The sequence below is a fragment of the Colletes gigas genome, unplaced genomic scaffold (assembly GCF_013123115.1).
Source record: "Colletes gigas isolate AHSC1104 unplaced genomic scaffold, ASM1312311v1 Colletes_gigas_Sc00017, whole genome shotgun sequence".
NCBI classification, from domain to species: domain Eukaryota; kingdom Metazoa; phylum Arthropoda; class Insecta; order Hymenoptera; family Colletidae; genus Colletes; species Colletes gigas.
The window spans coordinates 2,625,535-2,646,101 of NW_025106646.1; the positions used below are offsets into that span (position 1 = coordinate 2,625,535).

Consider the following 20,567-nt stretch of genomic DNA (forward strand, 5'->3'; position numbering starts at 1 on the left):
TTCGAAAGCTTTTACAACGTTCGATTCAAGCTCGTCATCGAAAACACAACTTTGGTAGATTTAAGAATGATTCTATTTTTACGATTTGTATACAACATTTGTTATATTATTTAGCGTGTTTATCGTCTGACCGCTACGATTTTGTACAGGAAATAATCATTCAATTAATGTTTGAACCATTTTTATACAGTTTACGAATAATAAATGTTTGAACCTTGTTTGCATTCCCAGGACGCGTGTTCCCGTTCCCAAATGAGAAAAGGAATTGGAAAAGAAACAGCTGATTCATTTGTTGCGATCACTATCGATGAGAACACAACTTTGGTAGATTTAAGAATGATTCTATTTTTACGATTTGTATACAACATTTGTTATATTTTCTAGCGTGTTTACCGTCTGATCACTACGATATCCTACAGGAAATAATCATTCAATTAATGTTTGAACCATTTTTATACAGTTTACGAATAATAAATGTTTGAACCTTGTCTGCATTCCCAGGACGCGTGTTCCCGCTCCCAAATGAGAAAAGGAATTGGAGAAGAAGCGGTTGATTCATTTGTTCCCATCACTATCGATCCATTCTTATTCCCCCGATTTGCCGCGTACTTGGTCGCGATAACGTACAAAGGAGGTTCTCAAATTGTCAATTAGTATGCCGACGTTTTCGCATAGACAGCCAGGAATGTTGCTTGACTGCTGTCGAAAGGAAAAACTCGATATTAATTTGCACAAAGCCGCGCATAACTTGGGGCTTGCCGCTGCAAATACTTCCATTCCTTTGAGGAATCGCTTCTAAACGAGCGGTGGAACAAAAGTGGAACGATAAAACCGAGTTCCTTTCCCTCGCGTCCTTTGTTATAAATTGAACCGGTTTTACTTAACACGAAATTTCACGAAGGTATAATCTTCCCTCGACGATCACCTTTTGTTTCGATTCGGTCCTAATGTTCCCTTTAGTTCAAACGGTACCAGAAACAATGCGCGGTTTACCGTTCGCAAGAAGCTGAGAAACTTTAGTCCGCTCGCTCGAAAAAGCCGATACACTGATTGGATTGAACAGCGACCGGCCGGAACCGAACAAAATCGGTCACCGTAAGTCTCTTTTAAATAAATCTTCGATTTTGGAAAATAATTTCTTCGAGCAAAAATATGTTTGAATCGAAACTAAAGACTGTCGTAAAGGGGTCCGTGGAAAACAAACGCTTGAAAATCATTTTCTTTTTACATTGTATGCAACGTAAATAGTATAGTACGTTAAAGCAAATGCTGCGACCATTTATGCAGAAGTGAAAGAAACTGATACATATTCACGGATTCGAAAATCTGGATGACAGTAATATTGTATTCAACGATGCTAAATATGCAGCCGGCAACAGTGGGTACGGAAGGGCGAACAATTGTGGAGAGATTCAGGAATACAAAATGTGTGCAAATTTTCTGGTACAGGCGATACGCTGGCAAAAATTCCAGGTCGGAATTACGCGAACGTAATTAGCTGGTAACGTCTGGACGCGATGAAACGGTCGAGGGAAGCTTGAATGTCAGATGGCTGACACGAACGTACCGTACGGTTGTACACAATGCTCGAATCTGGGTCATGCGACGTGTACGAACTGCACCGTAAAGGCATCGAATGCCTTCTAAAATGTCTTTGGCATCCGTTCTGGTGGAAAATTTGCTCGCTCGGGTATCGACGAGCGTTCCCCGCGTTTCCGTTTCTCGCGACATCCGGGAACACAGGTACGATTCGAATAAATTCGCGTGAAACGGTGGAAAAAGTGCCAGTCCACCCGTAGAATTTCGCTATCGGAAGAAATCGCCCGGGAAACACCCGCATCTTCTTCCGGAATCTCGAAGGTGTGCAAGCTGTTCGTCTAGAAAATATGCATCTTCCAGGGAGCTTCAGCTTCACTGCTCCCGCCCGTATCATCTTTGACGCTGAGAACATTCCGTCCCGACGGAAAATACCTTCGAGCATCCAAATTTTTTTCCCCCCAATTACCAGCCAACGATTCGACGGGGGAAAAGCGCGACGCGACGATTATTTTTCCAAGTAGAAACAACGAATATAGGTCGGACGTTGCAGCCAAACTGGTTCCAAATTCACACAAACGTTCGGAATCACTTTTCTCGAACTACCTCATGCATGTATCATGCGTCCCTCGAAAGGTAATTGTACACAATTGTCCACATTGTAATGTAACATGTGAAAAAATAATTCCTGCAAGTAGAAATATCGACCATTGATCGGACGCGGTACAACGAAGTCTTGTTCATTAATTCTAATTTTATGGGTGCGTGACTTTGGGCCAGGTATCAAGTTTGAAATTTAACTAGTAATATTTGATGAATTAATAAGTTGTGAATTAGATAAAGTGTATTACTCGACGAAATATAATAAAGAGGAAGAATTGGCACGTTAAAAGTAAAAGAAAGTATATGAAAAATTAAATATTATTATACACGATCCAATATAAATAAATAATTATATATCACCTCGTATCTATTAAATATTTATGCATGGATTAAAATAGAATGCCAGTCTCATTGAATTATATAAATAAACCAGACATGTAATCAAAATCGAATAAAGACCATTGAAAAGATAATCTTCGACAATAATTAGCGGCGCACGTTTCGAAGCATTGAAACGTGGTATGAGAATTAATGAAATAATCGTATTTAACGGGCCAATTAATATACTTAATACTAAATACAAATTTTTGAAATATTCATCAAGCAGTTTGATACGATCGACAAAGGCAATAAGCTATTATATACGTGTAAATATTGTATTTTTATAATATAAATACATTAAATATTACGCTTTTTTTCTGAAATATGCTTTTATCAAAAATATCAACAAGAATATCTTCTTTTATCTTGACATATTTAACTTAGCAAGCATTTAGGTGATCTGATTCGATTCGAACGCACGAAAAATGTAATACAATTTCTTTCAAAATTTTCTTTTACATCCATTGACCATTGTCTGGCAGATATTACTTTTTTCTTCTGTGAGATTTGTGGAAACGGTAAAGGTCGAGCACAATGCGTTAAATTTTGCGCGATTGGTCCCGATACGACTTTTATTTCTTTTTCTTTCCAGAACCAAACGAGCTTCCGTTCGACGAACTTGTAACCGACCGCAGTTTCCTTCGCACCCTCGAAGAACAAACGTATAAGAATTAAGGGGACGATGTAACATCGAGACACAATAGGTTCTCGTTGCACCTAGTAGATTCCAAGAAAATGGCAACTTCGTTGGGTCTAGAAACTACCGGGCGATTATTGGCAAGCGTACAATTTGTGGAAAAAGACTCGTGTGTCGTGTGGTTCGTAAGAAACCGTGAAAGAAGTTGAGAAACTGACTTGCAACGATGCTGGTGATACGTTTTAATACGTAAAAATTAGTATGGAGTAGATTTAGGCATTCGTATCGAGTCTGATTACTCTACACACTAGTGGAAGGCCAAAGTATTCGTGAAATAACTTCTCAAAACACAATAAAATTATAATAGCAATGAATGTATGAATATACAAGTTAATTTCACCTCGTACCGAGAAGGTAATACATGAATTGTGATATCCAATATGGAGAACATGAATATGAAGATGTTCCTTCTTTTTTGACTTGCACATTTCTCAATTTTAAGAGCTCGTGTAAAAAAAAATTTTTTATACCATCTAGTTACTATTGTATGCTAAACGACTTTTGTAAAAACATATTTTTGATAACTTTAATCTCTTGTGAGGTATTCTATCGTTTCTTCTTTTACGAATCACCCTCCAGAAGCTTATCAACGAGTCTATTAAAACTTCAGGATATTACATTTACAAGTTACTCTGCTCTACGTATTTTCCTCGCGCAAAACTTATTACACGGTAACTAAGTTTCATGTGAAACAGTATTCTATTCTACTAATAGAAAGCATTTATACACGTAGAATATGCAAGGAACGCGTGCTACTTAATAACGTCAAACGTGCGTACAAAGTGTCTTTTGTAACATTTAGAAAACTTCGTCCACGTGCTCAATAAATCTATTACGGGTCTGCTATAAACAATTTTCAACATACTTCTTGGTTATAGTATAATTTCGTATCAAAAGATGTCTAAAACAAGAATTCTATTAAAATATCATATAAAATATTTTACCTTTCTGTTTAGAGAGTAAAAAAGATGAGTAAATAATACAAATTTATTTTTAATAAAATTACTACAAAGGGAACTCGTAATTAAAATTATTCAATTTAATTTACCAGTCAAAAGTCTCATTGCATAAGCTGTTCCTTTGCTCAAGTTACATATACAAGGTGTTCGGCTACCACTGGGAAAAATTTTAGTGGAAGATTCGAGAGGCCAAAATAAGACGAAAATCAAGGATACAAATTTGTTGATTGAGCCTTCGTTAAAAAATTATAGAAACATTTCCGGCCACACAGTATATTTTCGTTAAAGAATTTTTTTCTCGAAAGTACGTAGGATTTTGGGGGTATGTCTATTCATTGAATATGATTGTAATTGACCCCCGCAACCGAAAATAATTTTTCCAGAACGATTTGAAATTTTCTTTTCGTCGAAAAAGTTAGGCACCTACCGATTTTTCTTAGAAATTCGTTTTTGATTTTAAGTAATTTTGTTTTATGCCCTATAGAAAAGTTGTCTAATACTTTTTAGTAAATACCCATGGGCTCTACTTCAGAAAAAAGTTTCATTGAAATATATTCACTATTGTAAGAGTTAAGGCTGTTTGAAAATTGGACAATTTTTATAGTGTTTTTCTCACTTTAGAGGGTCAAGGAACAACTTTTTCAATATTGTTAGAATTTCTACGTATTCGTCGCTAAAATACGCGTTATTTGTATTTTGAAACTTTAAAATCCTCCAATCCGTTCAAAAGTTATGACGTTTTTAGTATACGCACGAAATTTCAGGGAAACATATCAATGTATGGTCAGACATTATATTTTCGGTAATGAATTTTTTTCTCGAAACTGCGTAGGATTTCGACGGTATGTCTATTCACAAAAACTGATTATAATTAACCCCCGCATCTAACAACAATTTTTTCAGAATGATTTGAAATTTTTTAGTTTAATTTTTTAATAACTTTTTAACGAAGCCTTAGTCAAAAAATTGATATTATTGATTTTCGACTTATTTTGGCCTCTAGAATCTCTCCCTGTATAAAGACCTAACATAACTAAATAAATAAAAATATACAAAGTTTCAGTTTCCTATTTGTTTTCTTCCGAAATATGCATTTAGACAAACATTCGTAATTATTGACAATACATTGCTGAGCAATTAAGTCTTACACAAAAAATTTGACTTAAAGCTGTTTGGTTGCTCTCGACCAATCCTATACTTTCTTATTAAATATCCCCAACCATATTTTCAAGACCTGCATCGTAATCCCCGATACTTTGATCGTCTTTGTATTACGTACCACCGAGAAATAAGATTCTGGCGAGTTCCCAACTCAGTCAACGATTTCCAAGCTCGGGGATTCTTTCTACGAATCACCTGTGATTTTCGGTTCGAGTTACGCCGCCAGTAGAAACAGTCTTCGATTACTCGAGCCAGCAACGTGCACCTATCCAAGAAGCAGAGGGAAAATAAACTGTACACGTTAAAGGGTTACGAACCACGGCAGAGCGCGGTTAATGTTGTTCTCTTCTTGCGTGGCTTTGTTATCTCGTAGATTCTTTGTTTGGGGTAGGGTCGAAATCTCTTTTCCGGCGCACGGGGGGCGGATTTTACGAGACACGCGGAGGAAACTAGTTTCACCGGTTACCTCAGTGACTCTCTGATTTGATCAGAATAATAGTTACCGAGTAACCGAGTCACGAAGTCCGCAAGAATCGGAGGTTCGGGCGAAGCGGAGGGAAATTTACTCGTGCAATATAGGGTCGCGAGCCTCGACAAATTCTCGGGAACATGGAAATTTCCAGTAAATTGCACCCGAGAATTAATAATCTGAAAAATAACGCGACCTTCGTGAACCGGGGGCGCATCGAAAATTCTTAACATTCCCCTTTCTGTCCATTTTCTTGGACGTCGAGTGAACCGACCTGGCGACGCGTCTGGGAGTCGCTTAACCCTTGCTGTTCCCTTCGTTATTAGTGTGCACTCGTGTTGTTAGGGTCCATCTCATCCGGTATATAACGCATCAAAAAGAAATAAAAGTAAAATAAATAAGTTTGAACTTCTTCGTTATAGTAGAAATAATGTAACCTTATAGTTTTATTCATGGAAACAATTTAACAAATCTCTATTCAAGTATGAACATAATTTGGCACTCTTGTTAAAACATACGTTGAAATTTTACAACCGTAGAGGAAAATTTAATGGTCTTTAGTATTTTATATTAACACTTTTTAAAAATGAAACTTTATGGGCAAGGTTATTAAAAATTCAGCACCTTAATATTTGTCGAATAGAATCGTATAAAATTGTTCGAAATAAAATGTGAAAGAATTCGATTTCGAGATCTCACGTTCACGGAGGGAAGAACAGCGTGAGCTTTGAACGAAAATAATGGTTGCTGTCTAAAAACAAATTCGCTCAATATTTTGTTTCGTTCCCTTTACTTGTTTCCGCGCAAAAAAGTTGCTACTAATAACACCGTTGTAAGAATTGCTGCTGTCTCCTTGGACATTATTGATGCCATAGTAAATGCTCTAGTGTTTCTTCTTACCATCAAGCATATTACTTGTTGGTAGGGTTTGTCAAATGCCAAGTCGTTATGTCTGTGGCGAAAACAACGTACACGTCGACACAACAGCCGTTGCGCCACATCGTGTAAGCTTATCGTACGAAAAATCGTTCCATCTATGGCACCAATTTATCACGTTGACTGCCTATGGTAGCCATTGATAATCGTCGTTTCAATAAAAATGCTATACAATAACTAATATACACCTTTGATCTATCGTTATTTTGTAAAAAATGCACCATGAATTTGTGAGGTACAATAAACGTAGAACTGTGTTAAAAATTATTTCCATGTCTCGTATTTTTAATATGAATCATCAGGAACGTAGAATAAAGTCGTGTTCGTAACTGATATTAATATTTCTTTTTTCGTAGACTGATACTCCAAATGGAACCGTTTTATATATAAACTTTCAGATATTAATCTCTTCTCTAGATTATTTTCCGTGTCTGAAATATCAACGTACTCAGAATCCGAAGTATAATTATAGCTTCCCCTCGTGTGTACCAATAATATTCATATCGGTCACTGATTAATTTCCGTGGAACATGATTAAACGAACGGAGAATTTTTGCATACAAAATGTCCAGATATTAATTTTTCTCAGATTTCTGTTTGTGTCCACAATATTAATATTCCCAAAGTATCTTTCTCTGACATTTTAATATGCAAAACATAATGTTTCAAGAATCTTTAAACCCTATGCGCCATTTTGAACATGAAACTTATGAACGAGTTTTGTTCGATAATTCCTCGCTAAATAATGGACACAGATTTCCCTTTAACGCGAATTACCGAATAATGATAATTTTGTCGACAACCACAAACATTTGGTCGAAAATATCGAACGTGAATAATAAACGACTCGTTACTGAGTCCAAATATAAATAATAAATGGTTCGTTACGATCATGTACACACATAAATAATAAACGACGCGTCCGATATAATTGAATAATATCAATTATCGTGTAATTTTTTACAACTGTAGATACGAACTCGTTCCAAGTGATCCAAACACTTAATTTTCGTGGTTTCAATTTCGATAGGCTTGTCTCACGACTCTTCCCCTTGGCCCATCGGAGTATGGCGGCAATATTCGTTCCCCGACGGTTCCTAGTTCTAATATCACTGAAATCCTACCCGCTCGTTCATCCCCCTGAAAACCATCCGGCGTTCTGCTGCGCCACCCCTTTCAGACCGCCGACGGGAAAAACGATCCGCGGAATTATAACACTTCCTGGCCGCTCGACTTGAATTAAGCCCATTTTTAAAACTCTCCGCGCGACCACCACTTTTCTACCCCCTCGCGGCAGCAGCTTTTTCGCCGACGGCCCCGTATCGCGATTTCTTCTACCTAATATTTCAGCGGGAATTGTGCTGGCTGCGAAGTCTACGGAAATTAGATCTCGACCGTGGCCACTGCAATTTCAACGCGGCATCAACTAAATAATACGGTCGTAAGTCTCCGCGAGGCCGTTGTCGACGCTTGACGCCGACGATGCAGCTTGAAGGGTGATAAATCGCAGCCGTTTCGTTCGAATGTAAACGCCGGGGACACACGGGATCGCTACGATGGCCAGAAATTTAATTATCTCGACAGTCTGGCCTCGAAAAGTGTCTTGGAAACCGTGTACTTCCTTTATGGATGCATCTGGATCGAATTGAACCAACACACGTCGTAAATGTTGAAATATTCGTTCTTTATTTGACGGATTTTCTAAGATTTCAAATTATACACCCTGAGAAATATTGAGAAAATGGATGATGGCTCTTTGGATGTAAATTCAGCAATGTCGACGATTTAACCCCTTGACGTACGATTTAATTTAATTTTTCAAACGTATACTATTCAGTTCTATTTAAATCTATTCGTACCAGAAATGGCCACGAAAAAGAATAGATTTGTTTTACATATACTTCGTGAATGTAAATATGTGTTGATTTTAATATACAGGGTGTTTGGCCACCCCTGGGGAAAAATTTTAATGAGAGATTCTGGAGGTCAAAATAAGACGAAAATCAAGAATGCCAATTTGTTGATTGAAACTTCGTTAAAAAGTTATTAACGTTTAAAGTGCCACCTGTTCTCACTCAGCATGAGAAACTCTATTTACTGACTCATCGACAGCCTTACTGTTTTTTGAGTGAGAACCACTATCGCGTGTATGCAGCTGTTCACAGATTGCCGTTCTACAGGCGGAACTTTAAACGTTAATAACTTTTTAACAAAGTCTCAATCAACAAATTGGCATCTTGATTTTCGTCTTATTTTGACCTCCAGAATCTGCCATTAAAATTTTTCCCAGGTGTGGGCGAACACCCTGTATAAGATGACCAGTAGCCTCATAATTGTGTAAATTAGACATCAAGAACTTGTAACGAATCAGACACGTCATTGCATGACAATGGGTTAATGGATAATCTACTCCAAAGATGTCTTAAGGGGCCTTTCTACCTTGTGGGATTAAAAAAATCGATATTTTATTTTTTGCATTTTCCTTTAGTATGTAGTCTCGAAAATATGTCTACCAAATATTAAATTGAAATTCGGAAAACTAACGAAGTTATAGCCTGTTGAAATGTACCGCGCGCAGGTATAACAACTGGACATGAAACTTAAAAGCTGTTTTTCTCGAAACTACATTTTTCGGCACTGCGTGCGTGATAACTAAAAAACTATTCAAGATATCAACATCAAATTTATACAGTATCTTCAGAACTGGTTCCCCTATAGCATGAATTAGGATAATTGCGATATATGCAATACTTTTTCTTTTATTAACAAAAAAGCAACCAAATATATGAAAATATTCAGTATTTTTTCGTAAAATAGCTGCCATTTTGCCATTTTTTATTTTTTTTAAAAGATCCTAGTTCATGCTATAACCACACTCATCTATATTAAGAATATCATTGGTTTTAGGATTTCGAATAACTTGTTCGCAAGATATCACGTACGCAGTCGGGTGCCGTTCGTAAAAACTGTTGTTTGATGATCAACAAAAACAGCGTAATCAATAGATATTATGCGTTGCAAAAATTTGTAAATATAGCTAAATATATAATAAATGTATCTACAAAATCCGGAATTAATCGCTCTTTAATAACCCGCAAAAAAAAATCACAAAGAGACACGTATTTTTCATGACTACAAGGTAGAATGGCCCCTTAAGAGTTACTTAGTTTGTCAAGGAATGCATCTAGATGGAAATGTTCAAACTTCGATTCGAACGAAGCTACGTGGAAAAGGACTTCACCGATTGTAAAATTTAATTCTCCGGATTAATTGCTAGAAAAACAGCTTGAAAATTGTTTCCTTTGTTCGTGCTCTTATCCGCAACCAGATCTGAAGCAGATTCTACAATCTTCCTGGCACTTCAGAAACTTCTAAAACTGTACGATTCGAAGGAAACTGAGAGAAAGATTATTATGAGATTTAAATGTCTTGATATCCTAGCTGAAACAGCATCTTGAATGGTGATTTTTAATTGTAAGGAAGATAACTATATAAAATTTAGATAACGACGATTCTCTCCCACGTTGTATCAACTCTGTGGTGATTTAGTAACTTCGCCACGGTGGCATGTTATAATAAATAGAACAACAGACAACATTGCAATGAGGACCGAAATTTAATTGTTTTGATATATCTTAGTCACCAACAGTGTCTTGGCTGCTGTTTGTTGTGTTAAATGATGTATTTAGGTCAAAGCGAAGCAAGGAACAATGGTGATACTCTTTGATTCGAAATCAACTTTACGACGGATTTTCCAACCTAGGAAGACGTTTGAGCATGTTTTAAATGTGTATATATACAGAAATGCACGGATAGTTGTTTCGTTCGAATTAAACTATGAGGATAGAGATTGCAGCGAGGAACAAAATTGAATTATCTTGATAACTTACACGAACATCGTCTTGGAAGCTGTTTCGCTTGTTAATGAATGTATTTGGGTCGAATTCAACGTAAAATAGTGTATCTTGTACTCGAAATTAGTTGCGTGATGGATTTTGCAAACGTTGGTTCGCGATATACAGAGCACGTTTTGAAACTATGAGAACAAATAACAGCGGTTTGATTTGAATGAAACGACGAGGACTGGGGATTTAATAGTTTTAATAAGCTACCAGAGAAACAGCTTGCATTCGATTTGTTAATGAACGTATCTAGCTAAAATTGATGTCAAACGATAAATTGTGTGTGCCTTTCATACGAAATCAGCTCTTTGACGGATCTTGCAACCATGATCCATAATAATTGAGCACGTTCTAAAATTCTGTGTTCTGGATAGAGTCTAAATAGTCGGTGTCGTTGAAATGTAACTCTGGGAATAGGGATCGCAATAACGATCAAAATTTAATTATCTTGACGTGTGTTCTAATCACACACGTGCAAATAAAACTTTTGTTCTTTATAAAAGATACGTATCCTACTTAAAAGGTTGATATACATAATCCAAACGACTTGGGGTACTTTATGCTTTACCAACGATTCCACTGTCTCTTTTATTCTCACTTAATAAAAATGGGAAGTTCTGAAATCCTCAAACTTTTCGAGTTTCATTATTTATGACTCTCCCTGCGGTCTTCCTCTTGGTTTCAGAAATTACACTTCGTACATTAACGTAACTGTCTCCAAATTTTAAATTTATACTCTCCGCGAATTCGCGAAGAACATCCGCTTGAATATTCCGATTATTCGTGTCCGTAAAATAAGGAAACTGAAAATATTTGTCAAAGACTACTTTGTCAAATTTCTTTAAAAAGCCTACATATATGTATGAAGCTTGATGTTTGATACTTTTTTCGTACCAAGCTTTCAACAGTCAACAGACTAACAATTGGTCGAACACAATTTTTAAGTTATTGGAATCAATAATTTTAATTTAAGCATTCCGTCGAACCTACGGTGACAATTTATTTCAGAAAACAGTTCTTTTCTTCAATTAGCTGTCTTTTGGATTTACTTAGTTTTTCAAAACTTTGGTTTGTCTTTTTTTAAAAGTAATTGTCCTATTAGCACGATGATAACACACTTTAACGAATATCTGCATTAGTTTAGAAATTTATACTATTAAAATAATTCGAATTAGACCCGTTTTCATTACCCACTACTTAGAATCTGTCTAATTTAATTTAAATCTAATCCAACACAAAGTTATCGAATTAAATATTCCGCAATTTATGAGACAGTATAAAAAGAAAGTCACATAATAAAAGCTATAATAACCTAGATTAGTCCTTTATTTTTCCTTTGGACAATATGGTCACCGTAAATGTATGCCCGATAATTGGGCCTCGTGACCTACATTTTTGCCTAGCTATAGCGCTGGACTGATAAATGGCCGCGACGAAGAGTGTAATTTTGGCACGAGAGGTTACTTACATTGTACGTCGAGGAGTATGCTGGCGTTCATAGGCATCGTTAGTGTGACGTGACGCGCGACACAGGCGATCGTTGCATTGTGATGCCCCCTTAGAACCTTAAGGTGGGCCCCACTGTGCCTGCCAGACGTCGAGGGCAACACGGTCAGATTGTCCGGCGGTTGCTCCGGACCATCCAAAGTGGCCTGAGACAGAGTCATTCCCCATGCTAAAACCGGCGGTGGGTTTCCACCCTCGGCAGCACATTCCAACGTTAACTCCGAGCCCTCCTTCACCGGCACGAACTGGTTTCCTGGATCTAACCTTCGCCCATCTATCAGCAGATACGTCCCCCGGGGCGCCTCTGTAACAAATCCAACCGTTCGGTGAGTTCTTCGACTCGTGGCTCCCATAACGATGAAAAATCATGTGGACGTAACGGGGAGCCGGAAAGATTGCCCCTGGATGGGATTCAGATTCGGTGAATCAGAATTTTTTGGGGAAATGTTACATCACCGTTGATCAAGCATTCGTATCGTAATGATTAATAGCATTCCTATCGTGGAAACGTATCTTTTCGTATAATTTCCACCGAATCGCGAACTTTCAGCGAGGGCAATCTTCAAAGCCCTCTGACGGGAAAGTATTTTGTTATTAAAGTCCACTTACTGCTGGATTTTTATCTTATCGTCTAATAGAAATTTAGGTGAAATATGGTGCAAATGTGTACGCGATTTGACAATAATTTGCAAGATTTGGAAACGGTGATTTTTTTTGTGATTCGTTGATCTATTTTGTGAAAAACGTAACAGAATCTTCAGTCGCGTATACAAATATGGAACGCAATTAAAAATGTTAAAAATAGAAGTTTGTAATAGTTTACGAACGCTGGAATTCGTCAGTCGCTTTAACGTCTGATTACACGGCACTTTGCTTTTCAAGAAAATGAAAATAACCCGTTTTTAAACCTTATAGACGGGAGGACGAAAAGTGGATTTAATATGAAAATGTGGAACGGAAAAGAAATTGGTTTCAACGTGGTGCAGCCCCACGTACCATCGTAGAAACAGATTTTCAACCGAATAAGGTGCTGTTAAGCGTATTATGGGATTGCCGGGAAGTAATTTTCTACGAATTTTTCTGAAACAACGAAACCATCGTTCGCAAAACCATTGCTACTTTATAAATTGAGAAATGCTGCCGTGGAAGTTGCAAGCATTGTTTGAAATTTGACGAAAAATAAGAGCATTAAAATGGATGAAAATAACCTGTCTGCCGTATTCACTGGACCTCCAAGTAATTATCAGTTATTGTTGGAGGGGTAGACCGATGAAATAACCAAATACAGTTTAAAAGATACGAACACAGGTCTATTACGAAAGGGATTTACTCTACACGTGAAACTGTACAGTGAATAAATAGATATACCGATGCTCGCACCACTAGTGGTCGATTCAAAAACTATACTACGAAGAACGCTAATTACAAAACACTTATTTTATCAATTTTCAATATTTTGAAATTGTTGAATACTTCTGCACATACTTTTATCACCATATGATCACTTTATACACAGCAAATATGTCGGAAAAAATTCCATTGTAGATGTGGATTTATTCTGAAGAATTTTAGTAAATTTGCTGAAAGCGGTAATCAAGTTAAAACGTAATTTAATTGTAAACTATTTGACATAAATGTGTACAAAGGAAATTAATTGAAAATGTAGGTTTTTTCGAAATATTTGACATAAATTTGCTAAAACAGAGTTAAACGAAAATATGGAGTTTTAAACGTCTGTGCTAGAAAAAAAAAGAGAATGAAAGTGTAGCTTTATTAACATTTTGACATATACTTTCCCCGAATTAATGAATTTAAAGCATACATTTATTTCGTAATATTTGATATAGGCTTGCCAAGGATATAATATAGGTGAAAATATGAATTTATTTCGCCGAATATAAAATATATGCGCCAGGAACGACATAAAATGAAAGAGTGATATTTCGAAGCATTTTATATAATTTCTTCTAAAAGGCATACGTGAAAATAGGAAGTTGGTTTGAAGAATTTTTCTGTTGGATTGTCGAAATCGATGGATTTCAGTCCTCATTTATTAATACATTTTCTCCTCTATTGTTACTTTCATAATATAAAAAATGCCCATAAATTTCAACACCAGTTTTGAGTTTATCATTTATATATAAAGAAATTATGCATGATAAATCTCAACTTTTTGTGAAAAGTTCGTAAACAAATAAATTAAATTAAAACAAATGCTAGGGAGAATTGACGACACAGAATGTCCGGTTCTTCGCCTTGTTACACGTTCCGATGAATATTTCATAAGAATAATACGAAACGTATCGCTGATACTGTATTAAAGAAAGAGAAAAAGGAAGGCATAAATTTTGAACAAAAATGAAAGAGAATAGCACGGTAATAAGAATCATGTTTTCCATTTAAATTGATCGTGTTTATGTAATCCAAGAGTGTGCCAAGCGTTTCAACGAGATTTTTCTCGTTCCGGGTTTTCGTTCTCTGCCGATAAGATCCGGTCACGTTCATTAAATTCCTCCGTGCTCTCGATCTTGCCAAAACGGCTGCGGGAGACGTTCCTGAAATGGATTATAGAAACGAAAACGCGTGCAGATTTTCTGGAGCATCGAAATTGCAATCTCTGTCGCGTGTTCTGATTTAACGCAATAAACCGTACGCCCGTGTGCCGCGTTACATTGATTCGGTATCGATTAAAATTGCATTAACAGTCGTTCTCTAAATTACGACACGACAATTTCGCTCGTCGACAGGCCAATAAATCGCTAGTTAAAGACAGAGGATATTAAATCAGGTTCCGCGGGTTGAACGGTTTCGCTTCCTATCGAAAATAGCACGTTTCCCCGTGTATACGTTCTATCAGATATTTTCCAATTTTTCCGATAGGATGTATCGGAGTCGAAGCGGTTCATTATTCACGGGTCTGTTCATTTCAAAAGTATCGGGAGGAACGAAAACAACGAACGGGCAACAAGAATCCTTTCCTGCTTCTCATTCACGTCCTCTATCCGCAATTTCATCGGAATGCTCGCGATAGCGGCTTTCTGTGTAGCGAACCATCCAAGTTCCGCGTTTCATTCCGTAAACTGAAAAAGGAGCCCGATCCTCACGGTAAATCTGCTCGCGCGGTTTCAATTTTCATCCCTCTTGCTTTCCGTGAAAACAGTGCCATTCCCCCTCTCCCCCGTTCGGTGTTTCGAATATCAGCTAAAATAATATCGTTAGCTTCCCATTCGGGCCATCGCATTTAATTTATTTTTCTTTCATTTTTTAACGACTCCTACTCAGCCATACTCGCGACAGCGTCAAAAATGTAAATCCAAGAGTCGCATTACAGCGAAGAATGCTCGAAAGGAGATTTTAAGAGTAAGGCTGTTTTACAACCTACGCCAACCTAATTATAACTTATAATCTTAATTGGACGCAAGATTAGCGAAAGCAATTTAATCTTGCGAATGAATTTGTGGGGTCATCGTTGCCCTACACAAAGAAGCGCATAATGCCATCTTATTATTCATAACATTACAAACGCTATGTAAAGTGAGTTTTTAATAGCATACTATATAAAATTTTAAAGATTATTATAAATAATAATATGTAATAATTTTCACATAGAACTAAACGTTCTATGTATAACAATTCTTTAATAATAAAACAACGTTGAGAATATTTCTTGTGGCTGTAGGTGGAATGAAATGTTCTGAAAATATGTGGTGGAATGAAATATCGCAAATCTATGTCAACTTGTATATCAATCTTTGTATTTTTGAATTTATATCGTTTACTTTGCCAATGCACAGAGTTCAATATCTGTTACTTGGATATAAAACATTTACTTATGTTTGTACAATATGCTTTCATCACTGCAATGGATAGAATATCTTCCTGGAGTTTAGCTATTTATTTAAAAAATTTCTTGCGGAGACTTATTAGTATCTTGTTAAATATTTTGCTGTGTCAAACATACAAACCAATAGAGACAATAGAGCTTTCCCAGTTCACAATGAAAATAGTGCCTGCAAGGATCGCAGTAATTTCGGTCCTCGTCAAATAATCATATTTATAACGTAATTAAATCTAAATTAAACAAGGGAAACAAATACGATCATGCATTTATTCCATTTAAACGTAAAAGATCAATTATGATTATTTAAAAATTTTATACATAAACGTCTTCGACCACATATCGATCATCTTGAAACGAGAAGGCACAAAAATGTTTTTAAAAAAAACTTACTTCAATATTATCAAGCAAGCTATTTACTTTCATCCAAACGTAAAAGCAGAAGATCGATTTAATAAATAAATTAATCACCAGTGAAAGAAATATGGTTCTTGTTCGAAGCATGTTGCGAATAACTAAATAACTCGAGCAGAAAATAAAAATTATCTCTTTTTATATACTTTTAATTACTAACTGTACATGTTTGACCACACGATACAGTAGCTCCACGCGAAATTAATTATAATTAAACTAAAACATCGAACAAATATCTGCGTACAAGTTTGCAGAGCAAATGATACAAAGCTATAATTCGCCGATATTATAATAATGAATTTCTGTCAAGCGTGCAATAACTCTAATGTTTACTGGACCATTCTACCGGTTCCTAGACTTCCACAGAACCAGTTTTTATTGTACTATCGGCAAGAAAGGTCGAAATTTGTCAGCACTCGAAACTGGGTCATCTTCGGTCACAAATAAACGTTAGCTGCTACGTCACCCTTCCCCCCACTTCTCTGAATATTTGTCCCACGGTATTTCTATAGACAACGCATCATGATCCCACAATATTGCGCGTTTATTTGATAAATTCCAGCCTTCTTCGCGTTCCATGGAATTATTTTCTGCCTCCGGAGGAATAAATTTTACCAGTAATATTTCTTTCGACTTTCGTTCTCTGTAAGAGAGCTCGTAATTGTTTGCTTTGAAACGAAGAAATGAACTGTAGAAGTTCGACAAACTAATGTATCTTATTTTATTAAAAAGTTCTTCCACCATTTTGTGTCGTTTCATAATTGAATAACTGACAAGGATGAACGAAGGTAAACTGTTCCCAATTTTATGCACAAGACAACCAAAAAAAAGGTATAACTTCACTTTGGAAGTGCATCGATGAGCTTGGAAAAAAATCTTACAATAGAGACTACTAAACCATACAAAATTTTCTTCTACGATTCTTTTGTATTCTCAGAGCATAGATATAACCTCGTTCAATTACCGTGGTCGTGCTGTATACTTAACCAATACCGGTTTAAAGTTGCGTGGAACCGCAGCGGTCACAAATCCGGTCAGGGTTAAATTAATGTAAAATAATCCTGGAGTGGATTGCATAGAAAGGCCAGACTGTGATTACTTTACGGACGTCTCTTAGGGCTAAGAGGATGAACGATAACGAAGTAACGCAGACGAAAAGAAACTTTTATTCTGAATGCTCTTTTGAAAGATTCAAGGTGCGACTTGTATGCAAAAAGTATGACCGCGGAAAAAGTATACCCCGCAGCGCGACGCTAATTTTGATGAAGCTTTGTAGGTTTCTAGAGCAACACGGAGTAAAGGATACGTATTTTTTCAGCCGCAGTAACTCAAGCTTAAAGGATAAAACTTCGAAGTCTCGTTTCGGTGGTGCTGTTTCCAGGAATATCAGAAACACAACTGTTCTCTAGCTGAATTTTTATACACTGTTGAAAGTTTACAATAACTATAAAACGTAATTCTTGTTGCCCGTTAAATTTAATTCTTTATTATAAATTCAAAATCAAAAAATATTTAATACGAAGAGATTGTTCATACTTCGACTATATGTCATGTGAATATAGTTTTTAAAATCTTTTCGTTTTTGTTGAATGATCAAGAGAAATAAGGATGAAGAATCTGAATAGTCATAATCATCTGAAATAGTTAATGTAATAATGTTTTGAATTTAAAATAATACAGTTAAGAGGAATGGAGACTATGTATTAACGAGTAAATAAATTGCAATTTATTTTATTGTAATAGTTTCTGAGGACTGCGTAAGTTTAGCTGGTTCGATTACAAGCTACTTCGCTTGTCTGGAACGATCACATTCTATTTGCTCGAGCACTTGTCGAACCATCGGTGGGTCAATTCTACTTATTTGGTCAGACGGTACGCTCTACTTCTTGACGCCCCCAGAGACTCATATGGTCTGGGACATCGCTATTAACTCCAATGACTATCGAGTATTCACCATCGACTTCTACGACGTCCAATTTGAACTTATCGACACCTCTGACACCCAAGTCTTCCTTATCCATTTCAAAGACATTCAAGTCGTCAACATTGTACCACTCGTACAAGTAGTTCCTATCTTTTGCTATGCATCACGGAATAGTATTTCTGTTTATTGATCAGGGATCCACAATCTACAGTACATTTGGTAAATAATCGTATTACGAAACATTTAATTATATTACGTTATGTTAACCAAGAGATTGTTTAACGTAATTCTAAAGCCACAGATCGGCGTGGAACTCGCGATATTAAAAACGAGCATATTCTTAGTCTGGGTAGAACACGAAATTTAGAGTTATAATTTGTTTCTGAGAATAAATCGAGGTCTGTAATATCATTTATTTATTAATTACGTGGATCGAAGAATAATTTCACGAAATGTTCGTAAACCGAGAATCCCACGTAGACGAATATATTTGTAAAAATGTTTGAAAGACAAATAATGTTCGTCTTAAGGTCGAATTTCGCTCGTTGGCCAAGTTAATTTATATCGGTGAATAAGATTGAACGTAACGGTGAAATGGACACGGTTTTCTATTACCTTGATGAATAAGCATGCAGTTACTTGAGCGTCTTAAGTGGGAGGATAGATCGACTCCGGTTTATAACTGGAAGATCGTATCGTCGGATTTGAGAGCGTACGAGGAATCTGAGAAAAATCCAGACACACTTTGCATACACTTTTCGCCTCAATTTTCAGTCTAAAAATCACGAACTTGCTCCCTTGGAAAGGTTCCAGATCCGTGTAATGCGATCGCGAATCGAGGAAAGGAAAGGATTCAGAGGAAAAGACGGTTCTCGCAACGGTGGCTATATAATATATTCCCTCGCGAACATACGGTCCTCTCTCGAGCTTGAACAAATGCCCCAGCTCTAACGAAACCTGCGAAATTTCCCCTTCTTAATTTGTTTGACTCGTGCTCCCTTTGATTCAGAATCTGTTGATCCGTGCAAAAATTCCAGCATTCGTAGTTAAGACAGTCGTAAGGAGAAACTGGGTTTCTTTGCATCATTAGCTTTCCAATCATTATAAATTATATGCATTTAAAAATATCAACTATAAAATGTCTTTTCAATAATTTAATACAAGTCTTGAGCATTTCTGACAGAAATTTGTTCCCTATTATCTGGTTTTGTGTTATATAATTTTAAACGTAAATTGAGTCTTTCAGTTTTAAAATGCACCGATGAATGGATCTTATGATTTCATATATTCATTGGCTGAGCAGTCGATAGAGGGGATCCATCCTGACGAGGTAGAAAACAGATAATAATTTATCTAAATATGGAAATTTCTGGGTTCTTATTTTTCGTAATTTCATAAATCAAAAAGATCATCCACCTGTTGTACGCGCCCTATCGAACGAGAAACCTTGCAATACGGGGTTAATTTGAATATAGGATATGTACAGCGTGCTGACCGAGTCCGCGTCGACAAAATTAATCCTCTATTGCAAACTGCGACACACTACGAGCCTAATAATAAAATTTTATGGAAAGTTCAATAAGACAATTTACAGTGCTTTTTATAAGGACATTTACTAGAATACAAATTTAGCCACTTATGGATCTATAAGTAGCTAACAAATAATTTTCTAAGCTTGAAAAACTAGAATAAAATTTATTCAATAGAAAACTCTTAAAAGCATAATAAATGGATGATTCGACGACGACTTTTAATCCTGTCCAGCATGCACAGATATTTGTAAAAATCGAAATTACATTTGAATATCAACAGTTACAAAGACTCTGTGTGGAAATTAATTTGAAAGGTCCATTTATAGCAGCCGTTTGAAAAACAAAAATTTGTTTGGCGCAGATACAACCGAAATAAAAATCTTTTCCTCTGCGAAGATAAAATTAGTGAATCAACTGCATAAAAACAAACACCATATTTTTCCGTAGAAAATTTTTGTTTGTCTGTGATTGCGCCTTGTACCACGTATATTACAACTCCGTCTGTGCTGTTTTATATTTGCCAGCGCGCTCTTCGGGAGACGTCCACGTAGCGCAGTTCGTTATTTCAATTGTTAGTTTTCATTTATATTTCCAACGCCCTGGAGCATTTTTGAAGAAAAATTGTTCCGAAGTATTCTCTCCTCTATTGTCTGCCCTTTAAATTTTCTTCCGTAGTTTTTTTTTATCGTTGCTAAGATTAATTTCACCG

General features: G+C 36.3%; 1 protein-coding gene across 1 annotated transcript in view; it reads right to left on the reverse strand.

Annotated features, from left to right (window-relative positions):
• LOC122400328 (hemicentin-2) overlaps positions 1 to 20,567 on the reverse strand; it is a 531,816-nt gene that overhangs the window by 208,831 nt on the left and 302,418 nt on the right. The window contains exon 6 of the mRNA XM_043401723.1: positions 12,113 to 12,454. Within this exon, the coding sequence (XP_043257658.1) occupies positions 12,113 to 12,454 (342 nt within the window). The remainder of the gene's footprint in view (positions 1 to 12,112; positions 12,455 to 20,567) is intronic.